This window comes from Falco rusticolus, chromosome 14 (genome assembly GCF_015220075.1).
Source record: "Falco rusticolus isolate bFalRus1 chromosome 14, bFalRus1.pri, whole genome shotgun sequence".
In the NCBI taxonomy this organism is placed as follows: domain Eukaryota; kingdom Metazoa; phylum Chordata; class Aves; order Falconiformes; family Falconidae; genus Falco; species Falco rusticolus.
This window is the reverse complement of record NC_051200.1, coordinates 7,764,918-7,787,927: the sequence shown is the minus strand read 5'-3', so window position 1 is coordinate 7,787,927 and position 23,010 is coordinate 7,764,918. Positions and strand designations below refer to the sequence as shown.

The 23,010-nt window shown below is 45.6% G+C and overlaps 1 protein-coding gene across 3 annotated transcripts; it reads left to right on the top strand.

Annotated features, from left to right (window-relative positions):
* The first annotated feature begins 273 nt into the window (after window positions 1-273).
* Window positions 274-22,958, top strand: SLC25A43 (solute carrier family 25 member 43). Of its 3 annotated transcripts, none has more exons than XR_005107511.1 (6): window positions 274-640; window positions 3,578-3,819; window positions 4,804-4,976; window positions 18,512-18,646; window positions 19,725-20,003; window positions 21,903-22,958. XR_005107511.1 is itself a non-coding variant. In XM_037408285.1 (5 exons), the coding sequence occupies exons 1-5, from the start codon at window positions 369-371 to the stop codon at window positions 19,926-19,928; spliced, it is 1,026 nt and encodes a 341-aa protein (XP_037264182.1). In that variant the 5' UTR covers window positions 274-368; the 3' UTR covers window positions 19,929-21,928. The 3 variants fall into 3 exon arrangements, 1 of the variants encoding a protein (XP_037264182.1); XR_005107510.1 differs by having other exon boundaries at window positions 20,403-21,928; XM_037408285.1 differs by having other exon boundaries at window positions 19,725-21,928.
* Window positions 22,959-23,010: the final 52 nt, after the last annotated feature.

Genomic DNA, 23,010 nt, shown 5'->3' with positions numbered 1-23,010 from the left:
GCCCTGCGGGGGGCACTGGCCTTGCTGGGGGGCACCGGCTCTGCTGGGGGGACACCGGCCCTGCAGGGGGCACCGGCTCTGCTGGGGGCACCGGCGGCCGCGCACGCCGTGCCAACCGAGGGAGCGCACCGGGCCGCGGCGCTGCCTCTGTCGGGAGCGCGGCCGCGATGCCGGGCGGCCCCGGCCCCCCTTCCCGGGGGGGGCAGCGCGGCGGGGGCGGGAGCAGCGCCCCGCGTCACGGCGCCCCAGCCTGGCGGCGCCGCCCCCCGCGCTGGCCGCGCCCCGCCGGGCCGTACCGGGCCGTGCCGTGTCGCTGCCGGCGCCCGCAGTGCCGCCGCGCCGCCGGCCGGTCCGCCGGGCCTCGGGCCATGGCCACCTGGCGGCGGGACGGGCGGGTGACCGGGCTGCAGCGGCTGGGCTGCGCCGGGCTGGCGGGCGCGCTGAGCCTCAGCCTGACGGCGCCGCTGGAGCTGCTGACGGTGCTGGCGCAGGTGGGCACCTGGCACTGCCGGCGGGGGCTGCGCGGCGCCGGGCGCAGCCTGTGCCGCACCGAGGGCCTGCGGGCCCTCTGGAAGGGCAACCTCACCGCCTGCCTCCGCCTCTTCCCCTACAGCGCGCTGCAGCTCGCCGCCTCCCGCCGGTAAGCGAGCGGCCCCGGCCCCGGCCCCGGCTGAGGGGGGCTCCGCGGGGAGGGAGGGGAGCGAGCTGCCTCCGGCCTGGCGCGTCTGTTGGAGGGCAAGGGGGGCACTTCAGTGCCGTCTCTCATCTGGGTGGCTCGCTGGTGGTGTGTCCCCTCTTCCCACAGACATGTACCCTGGCTAATAACTCCATTGGGGTGATTTATTCAGCACGTAGCAGCTCTGAGGGCCTTGTGACATGCCAGCAGCTGCCTGTAAAGTCATAGGTGTTCTCCAAACTGTGAAGGGTTGATGCACTGTTAAATCTCTTCTGCTCAGCCAGACTCCTTTAGCAATGAAGTTGCAGCACTACCTACAAAAGTGACTGCAACATCTGTGCTTTGCAACCGATTTATTCTATTCATTTGTATGCTCTCAAGTATTTATGTTGTCTGTATCAAAATAAAAAAGCAACAAAATCGTAATTCAAATATTTTACCCTGTTATGCAGTAGTTGTTATGCAAATCTGATGAGTCCTGAAGTCAATATGTGACATCATTTGTTTTATGATCTTGTTTTCAATAATACACAGACAATAAATTAAGGTAAACACTGGAAGGGTGCAGCAGGGTCAACATGGGGCAGAGCTGACTGAGGTCTGCTGACCCGTGCTGTTCCCTAGGATTCCCTTGTGCTGCCACTACCTTTTAGCCTTTAAAAGGCGTGCCTGACTCTTCGTTCAGCGTGTCTTACCACTTCGAGGGTTGTGTTTCTCTCCTTTTTTTTTTTTTATTGAGGTCAGCTGTGTGCATGGTATGCACTTGACATTTCTGCCCAGCTGGGTGATGGATTATTCCAGTTTGTGGGCCATGCTGGGTGGGGAGAAGCATGGGCTCAGCCCGTGCTGGCCAATCCTGCCTGCTGAGGCTCTCGCCCGGGCTGACGCTGCAGAGCCTGCTTGGGCTTGTCATTCATCTGGCTGAGCAAGAGTCACCCTCCCAGCTCTGCCTGTGCCTTTCAGGAAATGACAGATGAAGCTACCCTGGAACCAGGCAGCTTTGTAGTGTCCTTCTGCTTCTACTGCATGCGGTGGTCAAACGAGGGGAGGGATAATGGCGTTGGGAGGCAGTAACAGTGATTTACATGTAATTTAAAGTTCCCAGAAGAGTCAGTGTATTGCGCCACTATAAACCAGTTGATTTGGAGCAAAATAACTAACTTCATTGTTTGTTCAGTTGAAACAGTGTATTTATTTCCTTTGCAAGGCTGTAGTTTGTCTCTAGTTTGCACAGGGTGTTCTTTTGAATTACAAGTGGAAGGAGGCTACCAGGAAGTTAGATAAAAACTGCCTACCCGTATCTCTTGATACATTGTTTGGGGATTTTTTTAGTGTATTTCCTAGTGGGAGAATGGTGCATATAAGGGCAAGAAACACAAAAAGAGAAATGTTCCCTGGTGACTTACATAAATAGTAATGCCAGTTGCAGAACGAGCAGGGCGAAGCAGGGGCAGGGGGGGTTAGCTGGCTCTGCACTCTGTAGTTACTGTGCATAGACTCTGTCTTCCCGTGCAGTTTTAAATGTCTTCTGGGTGGTGCCTAGAGACACCCCAGCACGCTCTCCACGCATTTGTGCTTGCACAGGAAAATAAGGCTGTGTTGCTTTAGGGACCGTACAAGATACATAGGAAAAAAAGTTTGTGTCCTTTCGCTTTTGCTTGGCTCGTCTTTCTGCTCTGGGCTCTCTCCAGGGCACGAGACGAGTAGATGCAGGGATCTATCATGCAGTGTGAAATGAATGCTTATGTGAAAAAACATCAACTAAGCAAGCAGTGACTTGTAAATCTTTGCAAATTATTTTGTTCTGAACATGGTAACGTTGTGTAGTTTAAATGTAAATCTGCTGTTTAGGTGGTTTAGTTAATGCTTCCAAAATAGAATAATAACATTTCTTTACCTCCAGCTAAGATTGTCTTCTCTCAAGTCTTTTTACTTGCTTCTTGCTGTCTCCATGACACTTCTCCCTGGTGTAGGAGTGTCCTGGGTATGTAGTAAAGTCCTTCCATGCATCACAAATGCTTGAGTTGCAGGTTAGCCTTTAAAATTCTGTGCTTCAGTTTCAAAATTCCGAATTTAGACTTAACCTCCCATGCATAATAGTGCCTGGAAATAAGTCTTCTCTGCAGAAGTATCCCTGTAGATATTTCTGTCTCAACATAAGCAACCGAGGAAGGTTCAGTTGTTCTCAGAAGGTCTGTGATGAAGTTATCTGTGTATTTCTTCCTACGTGACATCTTTGACTGGGGGGTTGGACCAATGTCTCTAACTGATGACTGATGATCAGGGAATTTCTTGCAGACATGTTTTAAGTCATGGTAATTTTTTTGCTGTAGATGGAAATATATATGAGGATTCTGTGGTCTTTTGACTACTTTTGAAGTTTCTTGCAAAACAAACAAGTAAATCAAGTCTTTGAAGGTTTTGTCATTGTTGAATTGGTGCTTTGGACCATGATATCGCAGCTCAAGTTATATGAGTTCATATAGATAGAGCTATGCAAGCTGCCTCTAAAAAAGCTCTTTCAGGTACTGGAAGTATTTTTGCTGAGTAACATTAAAATCAAAGCAAATTGCAGAGTTACATATTCCAGTTCCTGACTTAGTTGTTAACTGTAACTTCTGTGCAGCATGGATTAACCCAAAATGTCTTTGGGCTCTTTGGTGCGTGTTTTGGACTCTGATCATGTTTGCTCATTCACATGTTCTGTTTCACAGAGGTTCTGATGCTTGTGTGGTGCTATATATAGCAAGGTCTTGGATGGAATACATGTTAAATTGTCAACTCCTGCTGCTGAAGGGGCTTGTGGGCAGAAGTACATTTACATCAAGAATAATCTGCCATAATTTTTCATGTGTTGTTTGTACTGTCATTAATAGTGCCTCTTTTATGTGTTTATTCTAGACTTGTTATACTTTTCACGGATGAGCTGGGTCATATTTCCCACTGGAGAGCCATCATGGCAGGAAGTCTGGCTGGCATGGTTGCAACCATCGTGACTTACCCCACTGATGTAATTAAAACACGTCTCATTGTGCAGAACCGACTGGAACCATCTTATGAAGGAATTCTTCATGCTTTTTACAAAATTTATCGTCAAGAAGGACTCCTTGCACTCTACCGTGGTGTTTCACCAGCTATATTAGGTAAAATAATATTAGGGAAAAATCACCTCATTGCACATTGTTTATTGCAGCTATGTAGTGCGTTCTTTTGCTCACTTGATTTCAAAAGCAAATAGTAATATTCTTCTGTAGAAGATCTGTAGATTTACAAGGCACAACAATACTGATCACCTCTGCTGCAGCTTTATTGCTTCAAATTACTACCGAGTGCATAGGATTTCTAGGTATGGTTATGTGTTCAACAAAATTTCCTTCTTTTATAGATGATCTAGGTGTGCTTGGATGCAAGATATCCACCATTTAGTTCTTAAAAAAAAACCCGAAACATATATATCCACACACAGAGTTTTCCTTATTCTTATGTAGGTGTCAGAATGTCTCCCTAGCTGTTCAGTGAAACCAGTACAAGCAGTAATGTATAACTGATGTGAGAAGTGAAGATTAGTGATATTCTCTAAGTGACTTTTTAATTATTTATTTACTCTTTATAGCTTTTAAAAATGCCATTAAACTTTGAGTCCACTTTTTCACAACATGACATTATAAAAAATGCATCATCATCATAATAATGTATAATCCCACTATAAAATTGATGAGAGCGGGAAACAAGCAAAAGAGGACAGAAGTATTTCTCATCAGCTTGACTGAAGAAACTGTTTACCTGTGCAACTGCTAGGGTTGGTATGGGCTGGAGAAAGAGCTTGTCACAAAAGAGATAACCTGGAGAAAGAGCTGACCTGTCACAAGAGTAAAGCAGTTAATGGTTCTAACAACGTGCACATTTTAATATGTAAATATATGCCCCTATCAGCACATCTAGTTGCTACAATATGGATGTTTGGTGGTAAGCCAGTGACTAAAAAGTGAAGTTCTTCAAAATATTGAGTTTGAGCAATGCAAGGTATAAACTGTCAGCTCATTCCGTCTTTCTAGGTTATGTGATGAGCAGCGCTGTTTTCTTTGTGTACAGTGCGTTGATACACAACTGTCTGGTTTGCTTTCTAGGTGCTGTCCCATTTTCTGCAGGCTCATTCTTTGTTTACATAAATCTGGACAAAATCTGGAGAGAACCCATAGTTCATTTCACTCCTCTTCAGAACTTCATAAATGGCTGTGTAGCAGCTGGTGTGGCACAGACACTTTCTTTCCCCTTTGAGACTGTCAAGAGGAAGATGCAGGTACAGAGCATTTGTGTTACTAGTGCTTTGCTATAGGTTCTTGTTGCAGGAGCTTGGGACAAGACTAGCCAGATGATGATGAGTCTCACTTTATTTCTCTTACCAGTAGGCTACAGAGACTTTGTTTTAGGTTGATTGGGTTTTGTTTCAGTTTTTTTTCTTTTTTTTTTTTAAGTCTGAAAATTATTGTCAGAAGTGTGCTGTTACACTTTTAAGGTGGGTTCGAGTACTAGCATGGGATATGTGTATACTCTCAGACTGTCTCTTTAGCTTTATTTTTTTTCTTTTTCATAGTAAGTCCATCAAATTCTCACAGTTCAGAATCGGCAAACCTTCAGCCAAATGTAGACATTCAGTACCCTTGGTGGTAGGCAGGATGAAGGAGATCCATGTCATTTTCAGAGCCTGTGTGTCTGCCATTTATGCCTGATCTACGTACTGGCAACCACAAGAAACTTGCACAGCCGGTATTAAGTCTGAAGGGTCAGAACTATCCTTGTTCTTTCTGACTCCTGTGGTTAACAGGTGACTTCCCAGTTGCTGGTGCTGCTGATTTCCTGGGGCGTCAGCAGCATGAAAGTTACTATAAGCAGTTACAGTATAATTTTATATCCACAAATCTGTTTTTTATATCCACAAACCAGTTACAGTATAATTTTATATCCACAAAACATGATGATTTGATGATGTTGGCTTTTCATTAGAACTTTATCAGTAGAATAACAGTGAATAGCTGTCATCATCTGGTGGCCTTCTGGCTGTGGCATATGTGTGTGTTCTTTTAGCCTATTTCATGGGACTGCAGGTTTTTAAGAAGCTTTTGTGATCTTATAAAAAAAGCAGTCATTTAGTATGGCAGCATTATATAGGTTCCCATCCCCTCCATCAAGTTGGTTGGTAAGTCACAAGCTAGCAAAACGTCAGTGGAACTGAATTCCCCTCTCCTGCTCCCCAGGTTCCCTTTTTCAGACAGGGCTCAGATCCAGTGGCACAGAAGCCTTTGTTGCCCTCTCTCCATCTCGTAACAGAGGACCTCAGCAGGAGAGTAATGTCTTTTTATAGACCAGTTCATGTAGCTGATGTGTTCAGAAGTCAAGCTTTAAGCTGAGCCCTTTCATCAGGTATCTCGTAAAATGGCTCAGGTGAGAAGGATTCTGAGCATGAAAACTTGATCATTTTTTCCAGCTTTATCAGTGGATCTAACAAAAGCAATTACTCCTTACAAGTCCTCTTTTTCTTGATATCCTTAGGCTCACAGCAATGCTGTTGCCCTAAAGAGTAAAGAAAAGTGAGGCATTTACTGTGCTGTTTCCCTTTTAATATTTTCTGTCAGTACATTAGTTACTTGAACATTCAGGTTTTTGTAATCATTTCAAAAGTAACTTTCAGTTGTAGCTGGTGTGGTGTTAAGTTCTATGTCAAGCTTTGTCTTGACAGGCAAGTAGGGAAGTGGAACAGGTTCATCTTTCATTTTCCTGCCACTAGGCTGTACTCTTTTACCAAAGGGATGCTTAAAACATCTGATTGGCACCTCTAGAAACAGGGGAACTGGATTTATTGCCTAAATATGTAGGAAGTGGGTATGCTAAAAATACTTTGGATGGAAAAAAGGCTCAACAATGGAGAGGGGTTTTTTCCTCATAGATGCATTGCAACAACTGAATAGTGATTTTTCCAAGCTTAGAGAAACACCTCCTGTTCAGTGATTTATTCTGAAGGCATGGGAGAAAGCAAAGATGTTTCAGAAGAACTAGCTGCTTAGGTGTGATAGCCCATAATTTGTTTGGTCCTAGAAATGACGTAAGTCATGGAGGCTAGTCCAGAAAAGATGCCTGTTGAAAATTGTACCCAAACTGATGCTAAGAGCTCACCGGAACTCACGTGAGGTCATCCAAGAAGTTTGTTTTTCATGGTTAGCATGCCAGGGTATGGCCCAGCTTTGCAGGGATCAGCTCTGCTTTGTGCTTACTTGTTGGCCTATGCAGTTTGCAGAGTGGTGGTGGTCAGAAGGGAGAAATGTCTAGGACTGCACCAGAAAAGGTACCATGCAAAGGGACCTAGAAAGAGGGAGAATGAAGGAGGGGGGGGAAAGAGCTTCAAGACATTTAAGTGTTCTGTAGAAAAGAAGGGAGCAGATACTTCTGATCATGGTTTTTCTCAGATAACATATTCTGGTCAGCCTCCGTGCAGTGATTCACCTTCCTAGCTGATAATAAGAGGGGTGTAGCAAAGCCTGTAGCTACCCATGGGCCTGGTGCAAGCGCTCTGCAGTGAGTGTAGGAAAAAGCTGGCTTTGTTTTGAAGCAATGTACAAAGAGGAACCCAGCACATTGCGGAGGTCAGTATCAGATTCCTCTTCCTTCTCTTCTGTCCCACTGATCTGACACATAGAGGCAGTATATTGCCAAAGAAGACTTTTCCAGGGAACCTGGCGACCAGGAACCGGGGGGTTGTAAGGCAATCTCAGGAGCTTCAAAAACTGAGAAATCAGGGCACGAGGCTGTCTTCACTGATTCTGGGATGGAGTACAAGCCTGAGACCAGGATATCCGGTACAGATCTTCACATGACATGCTAGGCAGTCTTGGAAGAGTTAGCTCCATTCATCTCATCTAGACAATGTTGGAATTGTTTGCACAGACTAGAAAAGGAATTCTGCTGTGGGAGGAAGGATAAGGTGTTATTTTTAATCTCAGTTGTAATAATTTTGTTTCATCCTTTCTCATTTTACATATCTGAATCCTACGCTTCTGACGTTGGCAGCTTTTGTCACTGACATCTTGTGGGAGTAGGAGCTGACTGTCAGTAAACAATTCTTCCTCTGTGTTTTGGTGGTGATTTATGATGTCAGATTTGCTCTGTAACCATGGTTTCTTCCCCCTCTGCTATTAGAATTATCTTTATCATGTTTACTTTTTTTTCCCACAAAGATGCTGTGTATGCTAAGTATACTTGAATGTTTTTCTTAAAAGAAATGTTAATTAATATGAGTGAGTCTTAATGAATATGCGAGTTCTCTGTGTTGTGCTTATCCTAATTTTATTCCTTTGTCTTCCTTTTTTCACTTTGCTTCTGATTGGCATGTTAGAGAATTAAGAGGTACTGTATGCATGTTTCAGCATGGAAATATGGCTTTTGTTGTACATCTCGTACATCTGTAGATGGGGATTAGTGAAGGAGAGGGTTATTCAAAGGGTTGTTCTATATCAAATGCTTTCCTGACACACTCTTACGCTGTATCAGTTTCTGAAAAAAAGCTTACTGATCTGTATGTCCTTCTGACATATGTTATTCTTGGCTTTCCTTCCTTACCTCACAATGTCATGGTCTTTGTTAAATCTGGTATCTAAACAATACTTAAGTACAGCACTTTAACTTGCATACAAGAACACTTTTTTCCTTCAATTTTTTTTTTTACCTTCAGCAGGGAAATACCTGCCTATGAATGAGTCTGAATTTAAGGGAAGTACTGGTAGTATGTTTCCACTTCCCCACATCATCTTTTTGCCTATAATGACCTTTATAAGTGCATATTGGACTGAGCTGTGGCATTTCAGTAAGGGAAGATGAATTTAGAGCTGTTATATGCTGTACAGAAGATTATTATTAGAATGACACTGATCCTAGACTATGTGTAGAACTGAAAAATCTACAAACATGCAAATGGTCAGCGCAAACCTAATACCCAAGTCTGGCACTTCCCTCTGTGCACATGACCCTCAGAAGTAGGCTCAGATACTCCTGGCTGGCCTTTCTCAACCTTCATTCCAAATTGACCCGTGACTTTGGTAGTTTTGTTAAGCAAGATGCACAAAGATGACCCTAAAGTTTCACAGATACTCCACCAGCTGTGCAGTTACTCCTCACCTGCTATATACTTTTAGTATACTGCAGGATTCGGCACATTTTTGGTGTTGACTGCATAGCATCCTCAAGTTGTGAGGACATTTCTCTGGGGAAAGCATTGCTCAGTAGTGATCTTTCTGTTTTAAAATCCAGGCTTTGAATTCCCTCTGCTGCCATAAACAAACAGGCTCACTGTTCTTGGTTAGCGTAGGCTGTTGCCATGCATCACCCAAGAAGTGGCCTCTTTTCAGTGACAAAAGTGAATCAGTTAGGCCTTGGCTGCCTATAAATCTGCAATGTGTTGTGCAAAGGTTTTTTGTTTGGCTTTTTATTTTTTGGTTCTTTGGAACACAAGTTGCTCTGCAAATGTGAAATCTGTTGTAAATGATGTAAATGCTATGAGTTCTCAGTAACCTGGAGAAAACTAAGCAGTCATTCCCTTTGTGAGGTAGCCTGTTTAAAGTAAATGCAATCTTATGCCCTGTTGGCCCATTTCTAGTCTGAAGTCAGTTAAAGGAGATAGTGAAGACTCTCTTTAAAAGTAGCATTGTTATTTAAGTATTTATTTAAAAATAGTCACCTTACTATGTTCCCTGCCTGGTGAAAGTCAGTTTAGCAAGAATGCTGGGTTGTAAACTAAGCTTTGGAAAAGAAAATTATAAATGTTTGTTAGAAAAGCACCTTCTCTCTGCTGAAATGAAGAGAGAGTGCTCCTGTGTTGCTTAAACATGAGTAACTTGCAAAGAGTGCTCTGTCATTGGAGATGGTCACTGGTGCTGGCCTGGCAGCCGCTGAAAGCTCTCAGGCTGTGGTGTCACTGCTGTTTGTGAGATCTCTGTCCTTGTCAGCTGGGAATATGAAAGTTATTGGAGACATGACCCAGTTTAAAAATAAGAAATCTTTTTTGGGTCATGTGGTTCACACGACATCTCAAAAGCATACGTGCTCTGAGACTTCATGCAAGGAGACTCTTCAATAGTGAACGGCATGGGATCCTGAGACTTGAAAATTTTCAGAGATGGAGCCATTTGGCCATACAGAGTGGCAAATTCCATAGTGTGGAAGCAAATAAGGAGCAATATTACAACTTCTAATCAGATTTCCTGTGGAAGTAAGGCTTAGATGGTTGCTAGCTGTCTGTCCTTGCCCCCAGTAACTTTTGATCCTGCTGTCCAACTTCACCCAAACTTGACGGAAGAGTGGAGGTTTCAGAGAAACTTCCTTCAAGTTTTGTGAAAACAAGTGCAGATAGAGACAAGACTCCAAAAATATTTCACCTGAGAGAGATGCAGTGAGAGTTCTTAGTTTTCTGACTTTTCTCTGTGGTGTTATGCTCCCCTTCTTGCTGCTGGGGTTCAGGCATCAGCCAGCACCCCACGCCCTGGGTGATACTTGAACTTGGGACCAGCATGGCTCCTCTGATTGTTAGCAAATAGCTAATAGATGTCAGATTCTGGTTTTGGTAAAATCCTTTCCTTCCTTCTCTTTTTCCCTATGTCTCAATGCTTTGAGCAATAGTGTTTTTTATTGTTTTGCTGATGTTGCTAAGATATTTTATACCACTTTCTCTGAGGCTGTTGTGGAATAGTGCTCTACTGCTTTGGGAAGTACTTAGTCCAGTAAATGGTTGAGACACTGCCTGAAAAAAGCTGCCAAGCATAACATGGGCTTTACCTTCTGTAACAGCCTAGAGCAACTTTTGTGCATCTGAACAAACCTCAAAAGCATTTCTCATGGATCCCCAGATTTCCACAGGAGAGAATCGTGAAGACTGCCTGTGAAGCTGAAACACTGAACAGTGCCAGTGGAAAAACTGATTAAAAGGGAAAAATTGTAAATCAAGAATTGGAAGCAGGACTGGGTGACAGCTTGTGCTATGTCTAGTGTCTTTAACCCTGTTCATCCAAGGAGCTGTGGTGTGATAAGTACATAATACTCACTCTGAGGTGGATTACAGCAGTAGCTTAGCACTGCAGCACAGTGGTGTGCAGAAGAAAAGCAGGAAAACACACTGTACCCATCTGAAATGCAGGAGGTCTGAGGGAGGGCAGAATGCAGTTCTCTCCGAATGATTTTCCCAGATACCGAAGCAGCCACCACGCTCCCAGTCCTGGATTTGGTAGTGCCACCTGAGTATGGCCACCATCCTCTTACAGCCTCCGCAGCTCTGTGATCAGTGTGGTGTGAGTGAGAGCTCTTTAATCTGCTTTGGAGCAAATCAGATGGGTTAACTTAGCCCACCTTTTTAAACTTGGTAATCTTACCCAACTGACATGGCCTGGCATGGGTCAGGGTACGCCGCTGTGCACACACAGCTGTTACAGCTGTGATTTTCAGCAGGGAGACAGTAATGTCTCCAGAGTGATAGCTGTCAGTGTTACCCCTAGCATGAGTACTTTTGCATCAGTTGCACAGGAGAGCCTTGTATCCATTTGTCTGTGCTTAAAATGATGTGCCTGTGACTAATTATGCAAAATACGCTAGGAAAAGGAGCTAAAACTTTATGGACACTCTTTTATATCTGATTTATTTTGATTTGGTGTAATTCCTTGCCTCATACACAGAAGGCCAATGGAAATATATTCTCTGTAAAGCCCTGATCCTGTAAAACGTTAATTTTCTCCTCAGCTCCTATGCAGACAGCTGGAGATGTGAGAACTAGTGTTGCTATTCATTGTGTGAAGTGTGGCACCAAGCTAGTTTGGCTAAGGGCTTGCACCATTAAATAAAGTAGTGCTAATGTACATGATGAAAATGGTACACCCATTTGTAAGGATTGAGCTGAACCACCACGAGGCATTCAGAAACCACCCAGAGATGTCCATGCAAGGGGGTTGCACTGCCTTGAGGGGGAAAAAAACCCCAACGACTTATATTCTATATCAGAGATTTCTTCATACCACAGGTGTTAAAAGCAAGGAAAGCTTTGGTTCGGTAGCAAAGGAGGGGTTCTGCAGCAACCTGTGAAGCCTCAGTGTACACAGGCCTGTCGATAATGTATTTAAAGCTAAGAGTCAAACTTTCGAGCAAGCATTAAAGTGTTTTGCTCATTCGGTGCCGTTGATCTCAGAAAGGTGAGATGTCTTGGCCCCAGTTCAGGTTACAGAAGAAAAGGACACCATGTTCCTGGAGTGCAGGAAGCTGGAGGTCAGCTGCTCTGCTGTGCTGCTCTCCAGCCGATTGCCTCCTGATAACTTGTCATCGTTTGCCTTCCTACATGCCTGAATACCTTTGGGTGCACTGTAGCCAGGGGTAAGTCAGCATTATACCAAACCACTGACACAGAAAAGACAATGACTACCAGGTAGGGCTGTCCTTCAGGAGAAAGGATTAATCAGCCCAAGAGAATGCATGCTTTTCCCCCCTAATATTAGTATTTATTTAAATTTTAATTATTTTTTATTTGAGTGCAGTGAAATATTCTTTCAAGGATTCAGCCTTCACTTGAGTGAAATTTCTATTGACTGCAGTGGCATTAGCTTGAATGAAAACAGCAAACTGTCCTTCAGTTTCCTTTGAACTACAGTTACGCTTGCCTGTTGGATGTGTCCTTATTAACCCAGACTGCAAAGACTTCTTATTTTAGCTTCCAGATTAGAGCGAGAATTCTTCTTGAGCTGTGTTGTAAAGTGCCTTCCTATACTTTTTTTTTTTTTTAATTGATTGGAAGTGTAGGACACCCAAACCTGTTGAAAATATACAAATAAGAAGAAATGTTACTATATCTACCATCAGGGTCACATATCACTTATGGCAGCTATTCGCTGTTAGTTGATCTTTCATACTCCATGCCAAACAGTACTGCATACTCAAAAAATCAATAAATAGCAAATCTTTGTACCAAACAAACTTTATGAACAGGGAGGAAAGGGGAGAAGTACGTGAATTGAGAGGGAAGTATTTCCAGATAGTCTCTGTTAGATGTAAATTCAAATAGTTGTGCAAACCAAAATGTTCTGAAGTGCAAGTGGGCTTTTTATTTGCACAGCTCTGGGCTCAGTCTCAAGTGGCCTAACCACCGTGTCTGCCATTCCCTGACCTGGTGGTCTCTCTGCTTGGTCCCTGTGCGGCTGTATGAATCTTGACAAGATTCAAGTGATTGATCTTTTGATGAGCATGGTTCCCACTGCAGCTGTGGTGAACTACATCCATCCTTCAATCCTAAGAGGAAGAGAGGAGGAGGAAGAGAGGGGCTGGGAGAGGTCATTGAAGGGAAAGTCTTTATAAGAATCTGTGAGATTAGTTCCCAAAATGAGACAACTATGTTGTTCTGGCAGTCACCTCATGATGCAGACAGTGGGGAGGGATGGTGTCTGAAGACCCTTCAGGTCACAATTAACTTTAACAATTAACTTGAGTTTTGTCATTACACTGCACCTTTATTTAAATATTTTTTTTATAGTTGTGTGGGGGTTTTATACATGTCTCTCAGGTTTAGATTGTTAAAATAGAACATAGATATAAATTTGGGGCTGTATCACAGTGCTCTGTCAGGACCCCTTAAAATAGAACCGCTTTAAATTGGCACCTTGACTTCTGTTGTTGCCAAATTCAAATCTCAAATCATGTCAGACTCACAGAATTATGCGATTGACTGAAAAGACACTAGTTTAAAAAACTAAAGGCTTTCTTTGGGTTTTTTGTGTGCTGTTTGGTTTTGAACCTTCATGGTACACTTCACTCATGTTTTCAGACTCTTCGCCGTGATTGTAAAGACTTAACTGTTTTAGTAAGGCTTCTGCGAGGAGCAGGGGGTTGGACTCAAGGAGCCTTATGGGTCCCTTCCAACTTGAGATATTCTATGACTTAATAGACTTGGTGGCCTCTGGATACTAAAAGACTGCTTGTAAGAGACCAAATGGAGCCAATTCTGCATGTGATGTTCTTTAATCATTTAGAGAACCCTTTGTCCATTAGAAGTAAAAAGATTAGCAACTTAGCCCCACTGTAACTACTGTGACTAACAACTTGGCACTCTGTAATCAGCGCAGTGGGCTGTACTGTTCCTCCAGGCTTCTGCAGTATGAGACAGCCGTAACTAGAGGGGAAGGAAGTCTTCAAAAATTTCATAACATGCAGGTTTCCACGCAGCAGCAGCCCACAGTGTCAAGGGGTGTTAAAAGAACTCAAGATGATTTGAGGTGCATGGCATGAAACGCTTCTGTCATGAACTTGATCTTTTTGGTATGAGATGAGCTGTTTGATTTGTATGTCATAGTAAGTTTCTGCAAAAAAAGGTAGAAAGACAAGTTTGATCTGGTTCGTTACTTCCATTTTCTGGATCTGGTGCCATAGGGCGCTTGTGAGAATTGCAGTGTTGTAGACATGCTTAGATGATGCAGAACCATCCAAAACCCACAGCTATTTTTGTCATTAAAAACTGCCAAATGAAATGCCTTCTTAGTTTTTTCTTTTATTAATACATTTTAAATTTGTTCAGGTGTTCCAAAATACTGAAGTTTTAACTCCACACTGATACAGTTTTTAGTTTTCCTTTTGCAGCAGGTGAGTCTGAGAGTCTGTGGACAATTGTTACTTGGTACTTTGTGTAGGGTCCTAGAAACATACTGCCTCTGTAAAACAGAAAGACCATCAAAACATACCTCACCCCACAGACTGGAATCTTGAAAATGGCTGTAACCGTGGGGAATGTTACTATAAATAATCTTTCAGTAAGTCTCTTAAGAGGTCAGTGTCTCTGGGCATATTAGGAATCTGGGGGGGTTGACTTACCTGTTCCTTTTTAACTGCCTGCTGGATGTATTTACTGCGTGCAGAATCTTACTGGAACCTGAGTGTGCTTGTCGCCTGTCGTGGTGTTGTAGGCAGGAGTACTGTACCAAACCCTTCGATGTCTGCCTTTGCAATGTATACAGTAATGAAAGGGATTAAGTCAAACTCATGCAGCTAATTCTGGCTCATCATGCCCTGCCTACTGCAAAGGGACTTAAAAAGGAAGGGAATCGCATGTTAACAGCATTCCTGCTTTCCCAAAGTGTTTTATAAACCTGTCCCTCTTCGCTGCTTGGCTGCCTGTAACTTCCTTTACCAAAAAAGCTTGTGGAAACTGGCTGACAGTCCAGAAAGCAGAACAGGGTTTGAATCCAGCTTTCCTATGACTGCTGACCTCAGTGCCAGGGAAGGTTATGGAACAGATCACCTTGAGTACCATCATGCAGCGTGCACAGGACAACCCAGCACAGGTTTATGAAGGCAGGACCTGCTTGACAAACCTGATCTGCTGTGACAAGGTGACCTGCCTAGTGGCTGAGGGAAAGGCTGTGGCTGGTGTCTGCCTGGGCCTTAGCGAAGCCTTTGGCACCGTCTCCCACAGCATCTCCCGGAGACACCGGCTGCCCGTGGCTGGGGCGGGTGTGCTCTGCGCTGGGCTAAGAGCTGGCTGGGCGGCCGGGCAGAGCGTGGTGGGGGATGGGGTGACATCCCGCTGGCGGGGGCACACGGGGTGTCCCCAGGGCTCAGCGCTGGGGCCGGCCCTGTTTGATATCTTTATCAACGACCTGGATGAGGGCACTGAGCGCACCCCCAGCCGGTCTGCGGAGGACACCAGGCTGGGGCAGTGCTGCCCTGCGGGGGGGCAGGAGGCCCTGCCGGGGGTCTGGCCAGGCCGGGCGAGGGGCCCAGGCCGGCTGTGTGAGGTTCAACCCGGCTCCGTGCCGGGCCCTGCCCGTGGGGCACAGCAGCCCCAGGCAGCGCTGCAGGCTGGGGCAGGGGGCTGGGAAGGTGCCCGGCGGGAAAGGTGCTGGGGGGGCTGGCTGGGCCGGCTGGGCAGGAGCCAGCCCTGTGCCCAGGTGGCCACGGGGGCCAGCAGCAGCCTGGCTGGTGTTAGGAACAGTGTGGCCAGCAGGGCCAGGGCAGTGCCCATCCCCCTGTGCTGGGCCCTGGTGCGGCCGCCCCTCGAATCCTGTGTTCAGCTTTGGGCCCCTCACTGCCAGGGGGACGTGGAGGGGCTGGAGCGTGTCCAGAGCCAGGCAGGGGCTGGGGCACAAGGCTCACGGGGGGGGCTGGGGGGCTCAGCCTGGAGAAAAGGAGGCTCAGGGGGCACCTGATGGCTCCCCACAGCTCCCTGACAGGGGGGTGTAGTGAGGTGAGGGTCGGTCTCTTCTCCCAAAAAAAGAAGTGGTAGGACAAGAGGAAACGGCCTCAAGTGGCACCAGGGAAGGTTTAGATTGGATATTAGGAAAAATGTCTTCACTGAAAGGGTGGTCAAGTGTTGGAACAGGCTGCCCAGGGACGTGGATGGGTCACCATCCCAGGAGGTATTTAAAAGATGTGTAGATGCGGTGCTTAGGGACATGGTTTAGTAGTGGGCTTGGCAGTCCTGGGTTAATGGCTGAACTCAATGTTAAAGGTCTTTTCCAACCTAAGCAATTCTATGATTCTGTGCTGTTGCATTTTCAAGGATACTTACATTATCTGAGTGCTCTTCTAAGCTAGTATTACCATCCTTAGTGGAACTGTTCCCTGAAGTCTCAGCTGCAGCACTCAGCATCTTCCACGGTACAGTCATGAGAGTCTGTGCAGGAGTTTCTCAAGTATTGTGGATTAAGTCTTGAAAGCTTATTTATGTCCTTCTCACTGCTGGATTTTGCTATTACTTTTAAAGCCTTACACCCCTTAAGTAGCAGAACCAAGCAGACAGCTGAGCTTCCCTGTAGCAAATGAGCATAAGTGAATATGTGTATGACCCTCGGCTGCCAGACTGGGTCCGTTACCTTGAACTACCTGCAAAGGCAGTGCTGGTCATACTGTAAAATCAACAACAGTGAAATCCCATAATGTCTGCGTCTCTGAGTCCTAAAACAGAAAGCTGTGGGAGCTTGCACCACAGTTAGGAATTATGAAAAAAGCTGTAGCCACATGGAGTTAGCAAGACCAATGTAGACACAAAGGGGATGAGCAATTAGAACAGGTGAAATACTTTCTGCCCCACAAATGTAATCCCTGTCTTGCAAATCAGGTACACTGTTGAGAAAGTTCAGAGAGAAGCAAGTGCTTCTCTTCTCTCCTTAAAATGTAAAATACAATGGATTAAATCCTCAGCCCTACTCTTGTCTGGGGTAAAAGAGTGAGGACATGATAAAGGGGATCCAGAAGATAACAAATCAGGACATTGTGGAAGCCTATTGCCTTCTTTCTCAGTGCAGACAGCTGCTTTCCCAAAATCACCTCCCAAAGGCCTGTCAAAAGGAAACTGAATGGTTTCACCTGTTACCTGCCATCACATGCGTATTCAATCATGCGCAAAAAAAAGGGAGAAAAAAAATCATGATATGTGAAGATACATGATACATAAAGAAGACTACGCAGTTAGTGTGTGGGATGATTAGGGTTGTTTTATTAGCTTCACAATTGTAGCAGTAGACTTACCAGTAATGCAAGGGAACACAACAGCATTAAACTGTTTGATTAGCAACTTCTCTTATACATCTGAAGCGTGAGGTTTATCTGTTTCCATTTCCATCATCTACGTTGCCAAGTATTTGAAATGCTATAGCTGAGGCATCTAGAAAATGTCATCACCACTTGTTGATTTATGAGAGGCTTGTTATAGGCTTAGCAGCTCTAGGTTAGTCTGGCCAAGGAGGGAAAAAATGCTACACCATATGGTGTTTCAGATCAATGAGGGGATAATGCCATCCATATTCACCAGTCAGTTAACTGTACAAGTCCCATTCATTTTTATCAAACTTCTGCCCTGTGGTGATCCACTTGCATGCACAAGTCATCAACCTGTGTCCTGGGGTCCCCACACACTCCTGACTGGGAAGTGTCACTTGCCATGTATTTGAGTGAAACTGATTTGAAAGTAAGCCCATGGCTGCATGTGCACAGATGGATGAGGATGGGATTATTCAAGGTCAGGTTACCCTGTCTGTGCTAACGCAGTAGGAGATTAATGAAGGAAGGATTTTGCTGTTAAAAATGACCCACTACACTTCTTCCATGTGAACTGACACTGTCTATACTGCAGTTGGAAACGTAGCTGCAGTCCAGCAGGATGCTCCCAAGCTAACTTTAACCAGTCTGGATCCACCAACCATGTAGCAGAGATACGGGAGTACAGGCACTAACTGCTCACCCACAGCCCTTGGTGGGCTTGGACAGCTCAGGCTGAAATCTCTGTCCTTTCCTTTCCGCTGCGCTGTTGCTACTCAACCCATAGTAAAGTTCGCCCTTCTCATTGCAGTGCGGACACAGCCTCGGCAGCCAGAGTCAAGCCAGCAGGCTCTTCTGTTTTGATCAGAATTACAGGAAGGCAGCGTGGCATCTGGGGCCAGCCCCAAGGTTCCCTCTCACAGCTGCTCCACTGCCAGCGATGTGCAGTACCTCTCCTCAGACCTGGCGTGGGGCTGATGCCTTTATGTGGCTCTGGTTTGGATGATTTGTCTTCGCAAGGGTGGGACTTATTTCTAGTAGTGACATGGCACAAAAGGCAGTGCTGTGTGAAATTACTGCTCTTTCTCCATTGTGCCTATCAGAGAGTGAATTCCCTCCCTTTTTTGTTTGTATTTCAAGGCAAAATAGCCGGGTTAATGGAAGAATCCAGATCAGTTTGTTGAAACCTGGTATTAAGTGTTCCTTATGTACCAGAATGGAGAAAACAATTATCTTTAACTACTCTGGTTTTCCTTTGCTTGTTCTAAACCCCTCTGGGTGTCTCTTGAACAGGCCCAGAGTCCTTGGCTTCCCCACTATGGAGCGGTTGATGTCCATTTTACTGGCATGGCTGACTGTTTTCGGCAGACTGTGAAGAACAAAGGTGTGCTTGGACTTTGGAGTGGACTCACACCCAGTCTGCTCAAGGTGAGGTTTTGCTTTCATCCCTGTCAAAGACTATCCTGAAGTAATTGAGACACACTTTTGGACCGTTGGGATTATAAAGTTTATGACATGCCTCTGAACTTATTAGCAGCTTATAGATGACAGTCTGTGACAGAACAGGTATAACCTCAGGCAGGTTATAAACCAGCTCTGGAACTGAGTTTGGGCATACTTCCCCAAATGTAACTTGGCTGCTAGATGTCACTACTTCCATTTAAATGTCCTTAGAGAAGGGAGTGCTGCTAACACACAAGGTAGGGTATGGATGGGCGATTGCGAGGGATCCTCTTACAACAGCTAAACAAGTTCTGCTTCTCAGCTGAGCTTCAGTAATTTGGCATGTAGTACCAAGCTGTAGAGAAAATTGTGTGTGTACAAGCCACTTCCTCGGAAGTCAAAAGCAGTACATCTGACCAGCTACTTAATGCATCCATATCGGTTACTGCAGCCCTTGCTGAGTTAAAAGCATGAAATAAAAGAAGGTAGTTTAGTTTACATAAATGCATTTTATAGCGCTGCAGTAAGGATTACCTACATGGAGTACTACAGCACAGCTAGGGAGTGGTAGTTGAGTGACAATATGATTGATTGTGACGGCCTGCCTGTGCCTGGCTCTGCCTTGGCTGGTATAAAGCCACATGGCACCAGAGCTGCCAATTTTGCATGGCGCAAAAGAAGAAAGTTGTTCAGTCAGTCTGCTGTATGTAGAGTAAATCCCACATTTCCTACCAGGATTTGCTGAGGTTGCTTAGGATTTGCGTAAGTATTTGGCAAGTTGTGATAATCTATAGGCTAGCACAGACCTTGTTCCGCACAATATTGTTAAATTAGTTATCTACCAATAATGAACTCCTACTTTTAGCATGCTGCAGGTGCCACCCTAGTGAGAGGTGGGACTCTGATTTTATATAAACGAGCATAGCTCTATTATCAGATCAGATCAGATGTGAAGTCCCCGAAGTTTCCTTTTATAATAAAACATCTAAGCTAAGAATGCTACTAGTGAGTGTAATACTGCTTTTTTTATCTTATGTTGCTTTTTTTATTATTATTTTATCAGATTGTCCCATACTTCGGTGTTATGTTTAGCACCTTTGAATTCTGCAAGCGGGTCTGTCTGTACAGGAACGGTTATATTGAATCCCCTTTAAATTACAAGCTAACTCCTGGGGTGGACCAGAGTTTACAGCCACAAGAACTGAGAGAATTAAAGCTCCTTCGAAGGGAAAATTTTGAACCAAGGAAATCAGCTTTTGAAAACTGACATCAGAGTGTCCATTGCAGATATACATACTACCTTTCTTAAGGAACTTTGCAAGAAAGACATGCTGAGCTACAGGTACCAGCGTTTCAGCGGATTGCATGGTATTAGTACTGAGACACCAGTGCTGGGGTGAATAAATCTTGTATCTCATTTGTTGAGTGGATATAAATAATATGAATAGCGAGCATATACTGAAGAGGAGAGATGCAACTAGTTTGAAAACGCTATTTGAACTTGAAATTACATTATTCTAGGTGCTTTTCAATATTGAATAGCCATCTTGAGATAAAACCACTTGCAGAAAGGCAAGATAACTGAGATGAGAGTATAAACTGCATTATAAATATTAAGAAAATTCAAATGGATTTTTTTTAAGTAATCTGAGATAGTGAGTCAGCCAAATGTGATAAACAGACCAGAATACATACAACGTCCAAGAATTTCTACTGAAACATCTTTTTTTTTTTTTTTCAGTGATACCGTATGGACGTGGCATTCTGCAAATGCAGAATTAGTCTCAGTTCAGTCACACTCCAGAATCCACTCTTTATTCTTGAGACTTATTTAAGAATAATGATTTTATATGAATCTTTGGTTTAGAGATGAAAATATGCTGCTGCAACTTTGATTTTGCTAAGAGAGAATTGCAGTGTGCGAAATGAACTGTAATACACTGGAATGACAATCTTGCAAACTTAAGTGCATACTGGAAAATCTTCCCCCTTTTCTCCTGTGTTGTTCCTGTGTGTATGTGAATTATTTCAGGCTTTGACAACTGGTTTTCCTGAAGTTCTCTAACTGAAATATTTCCTGAAAAACGCAGTTCTTAAATGTGTTAGATATTTCAGAGCCATAAGCCTTGTCATGTTTTGCTATTCTTAAAGCTCTATTTTTATATTAAACTACTTTTTAGTTCCTATGCGTAGACCCGGCCCTACTGTGCTGCTCAGAATTTACCAGCAGAATAGCACTGTGCACACAACCCGTGATTTTCCCACTTCCAACTGTTGTGATCTGGGAGCCACAGATTAGTTCCTGTAGGTAGGAACCTCTGTGAGACCACTAGGTTATTGCCAGTGGCAATGCCATTGGTAGTCCTCTGACCAGTGCAGGGAGCTTTTGGACAATAAAAGATCATTGGTATTATACCCGAGGACCTGGGGTATTGCTCCGGTTCCTTTGTGGAAGTACAGCCGTGGAAGAGCCCCATCCAAGTGCCTTAAAGCCCATGTCTGCGTGGGAAGGTGGCTCTGCCCTCGGCGTGCCCCACCAGCCTCGGGCTGTGGCAGCCTGTGAGTGAATCACAGCAGCCAGCGAGGCATGTCCACGCCAGCTGAGCTCCTGCCCTAGCTGCAGCACCCTGGCTCAGCACAGGATTTGCCTGCTGGTTTACACGGCTCTATGTGCGTGGTTTTGTACCATTTATGACCCTGCTGGGTGGAAATAAGTAAATCTCAGAAACTGCTTGGTTAAGCCAGGTCACAGCGGGATGAGGCAGTGGCAGATCGATGCAAGAAGTCTGTGACTACGGAGAGAGATTTGCAGAAAGGTTTGTGATAAGTAAGGCCTGCCTTGCACCTAGAACTCAACATTGATGTACCCTACAGCTAGTCTCTTAAATGTGCTTGCTCAGTTCTGCTGCAGTGGTGCTTCGTATTGGTTTTCTTCTTAGAGAAGAAATACAAGCATGGATAGCGAGAATTAAGGTTGTAGAGAGCAGATCTGGTGGCTCTTGCATCACACTGAGGCTGTAAATGCCTTTGGCTCTCTAGTCAACCTGCCTAGTGAACATGCTTCTCCGTGCCTCAGTTTCCCCATCAGCACAGTGCAGGTAATAATACTGAGGCTTATTTCAGGTGTGTGAATAAGGAGATGTGACTTGTGGGCATGTTGGGGACAAATGGATTTTCAGAGTGGCCTTACCTCGTCCAAGCATACCTGTATGTTTTTCACTAATGTTGTATTTCTAGATAGATTTTAAAGATTGACTGATGGGTGCATATGAATGTCTGATCAGCTCTTCAAAACTGGTAAGAGTCAAGCGAGTCAAGAAATTACCCCTACCTTGTTTCTGATATGCTGATAGCACCTTTGTATTGTAATGCACTCCTGCAACTATAAATCACTTACTAACCTGTTATCAGCTAAGCCTCTGCTTTTCATCACATCACATCCATGTGTGAGAAATCCCCCAGAAGGTAACCCTAAAATACTGAAGACAAAGTGCTTCAGCAGCGGATCGCTGACATGTAAATGGTGTGTGATTGTGAAGACCCAGTTAATAGCAGAGCTGAATCGCAGAGACAGCTCTGGGGAGATGAACGGTAACTCAGGTGAGTTGGGTGCAGCCCTGCGGTGGGGCTGGTGGGGGGTACCTGGTGGGCTGTGTGCCCACCCGGGCGTCTCACCGCAGCCGAGCTCAGCGGTGGGGCTGGCGTAGGGAATCCCTATGATATTTGGAGAGCCCTGTGATGCCCGCAGTGTTGCGTACGCAGGGGGCTAGTGATGGGAGAGGGCTCTGAGTGGGGGGTACGCAGGGGGCTAGTGATGGGAGAGGGCTCTGGGTGGGGGTCCCGGCTGATGTGCTGTGGGTGTGAGCGGTCAGGCTGGATCCCGTGCGTGTCTGAGGCTCCGAGCCTGCCCCGTCCCCGCCCGGAGCACAGCCGTGCTCTGCCCCCGGCCGTCTGCATCACCCTCACCATGGCAGCCGGCTGGCGCGGAGGGGCTGGGGGAACGTGGGCACGGAAGGCCCCGTCACCGCCACGGGGGCTGCCCGCCGGAGGACGGGGGTGGCCGCGCCTGTGCCAGTGCAGCGGGGGGCCGGCGGGGTACCCCCCTCCCGGGGATGCGGCGGTGTGCGCCGTACGGGGGCCGCTTGGCTCGGTGCGCCCTGCCCGGGGCCGCCGCTGTGTGGTGCCCGTGCCCCCCCCCCCCCCCTTCCCGGGGCCGCCGATTCCCCCCGCCCGGGGCCGCGGGCCATGTGCCCCCCGCCGGCTGCCGCGGCGGCCCCGTCCCCCTGCAGTGGCCACGCCCCCCTCCCTCAGCCAATGGGCGAGCGGGACGCGGCGGCGCGGGGCGCCCC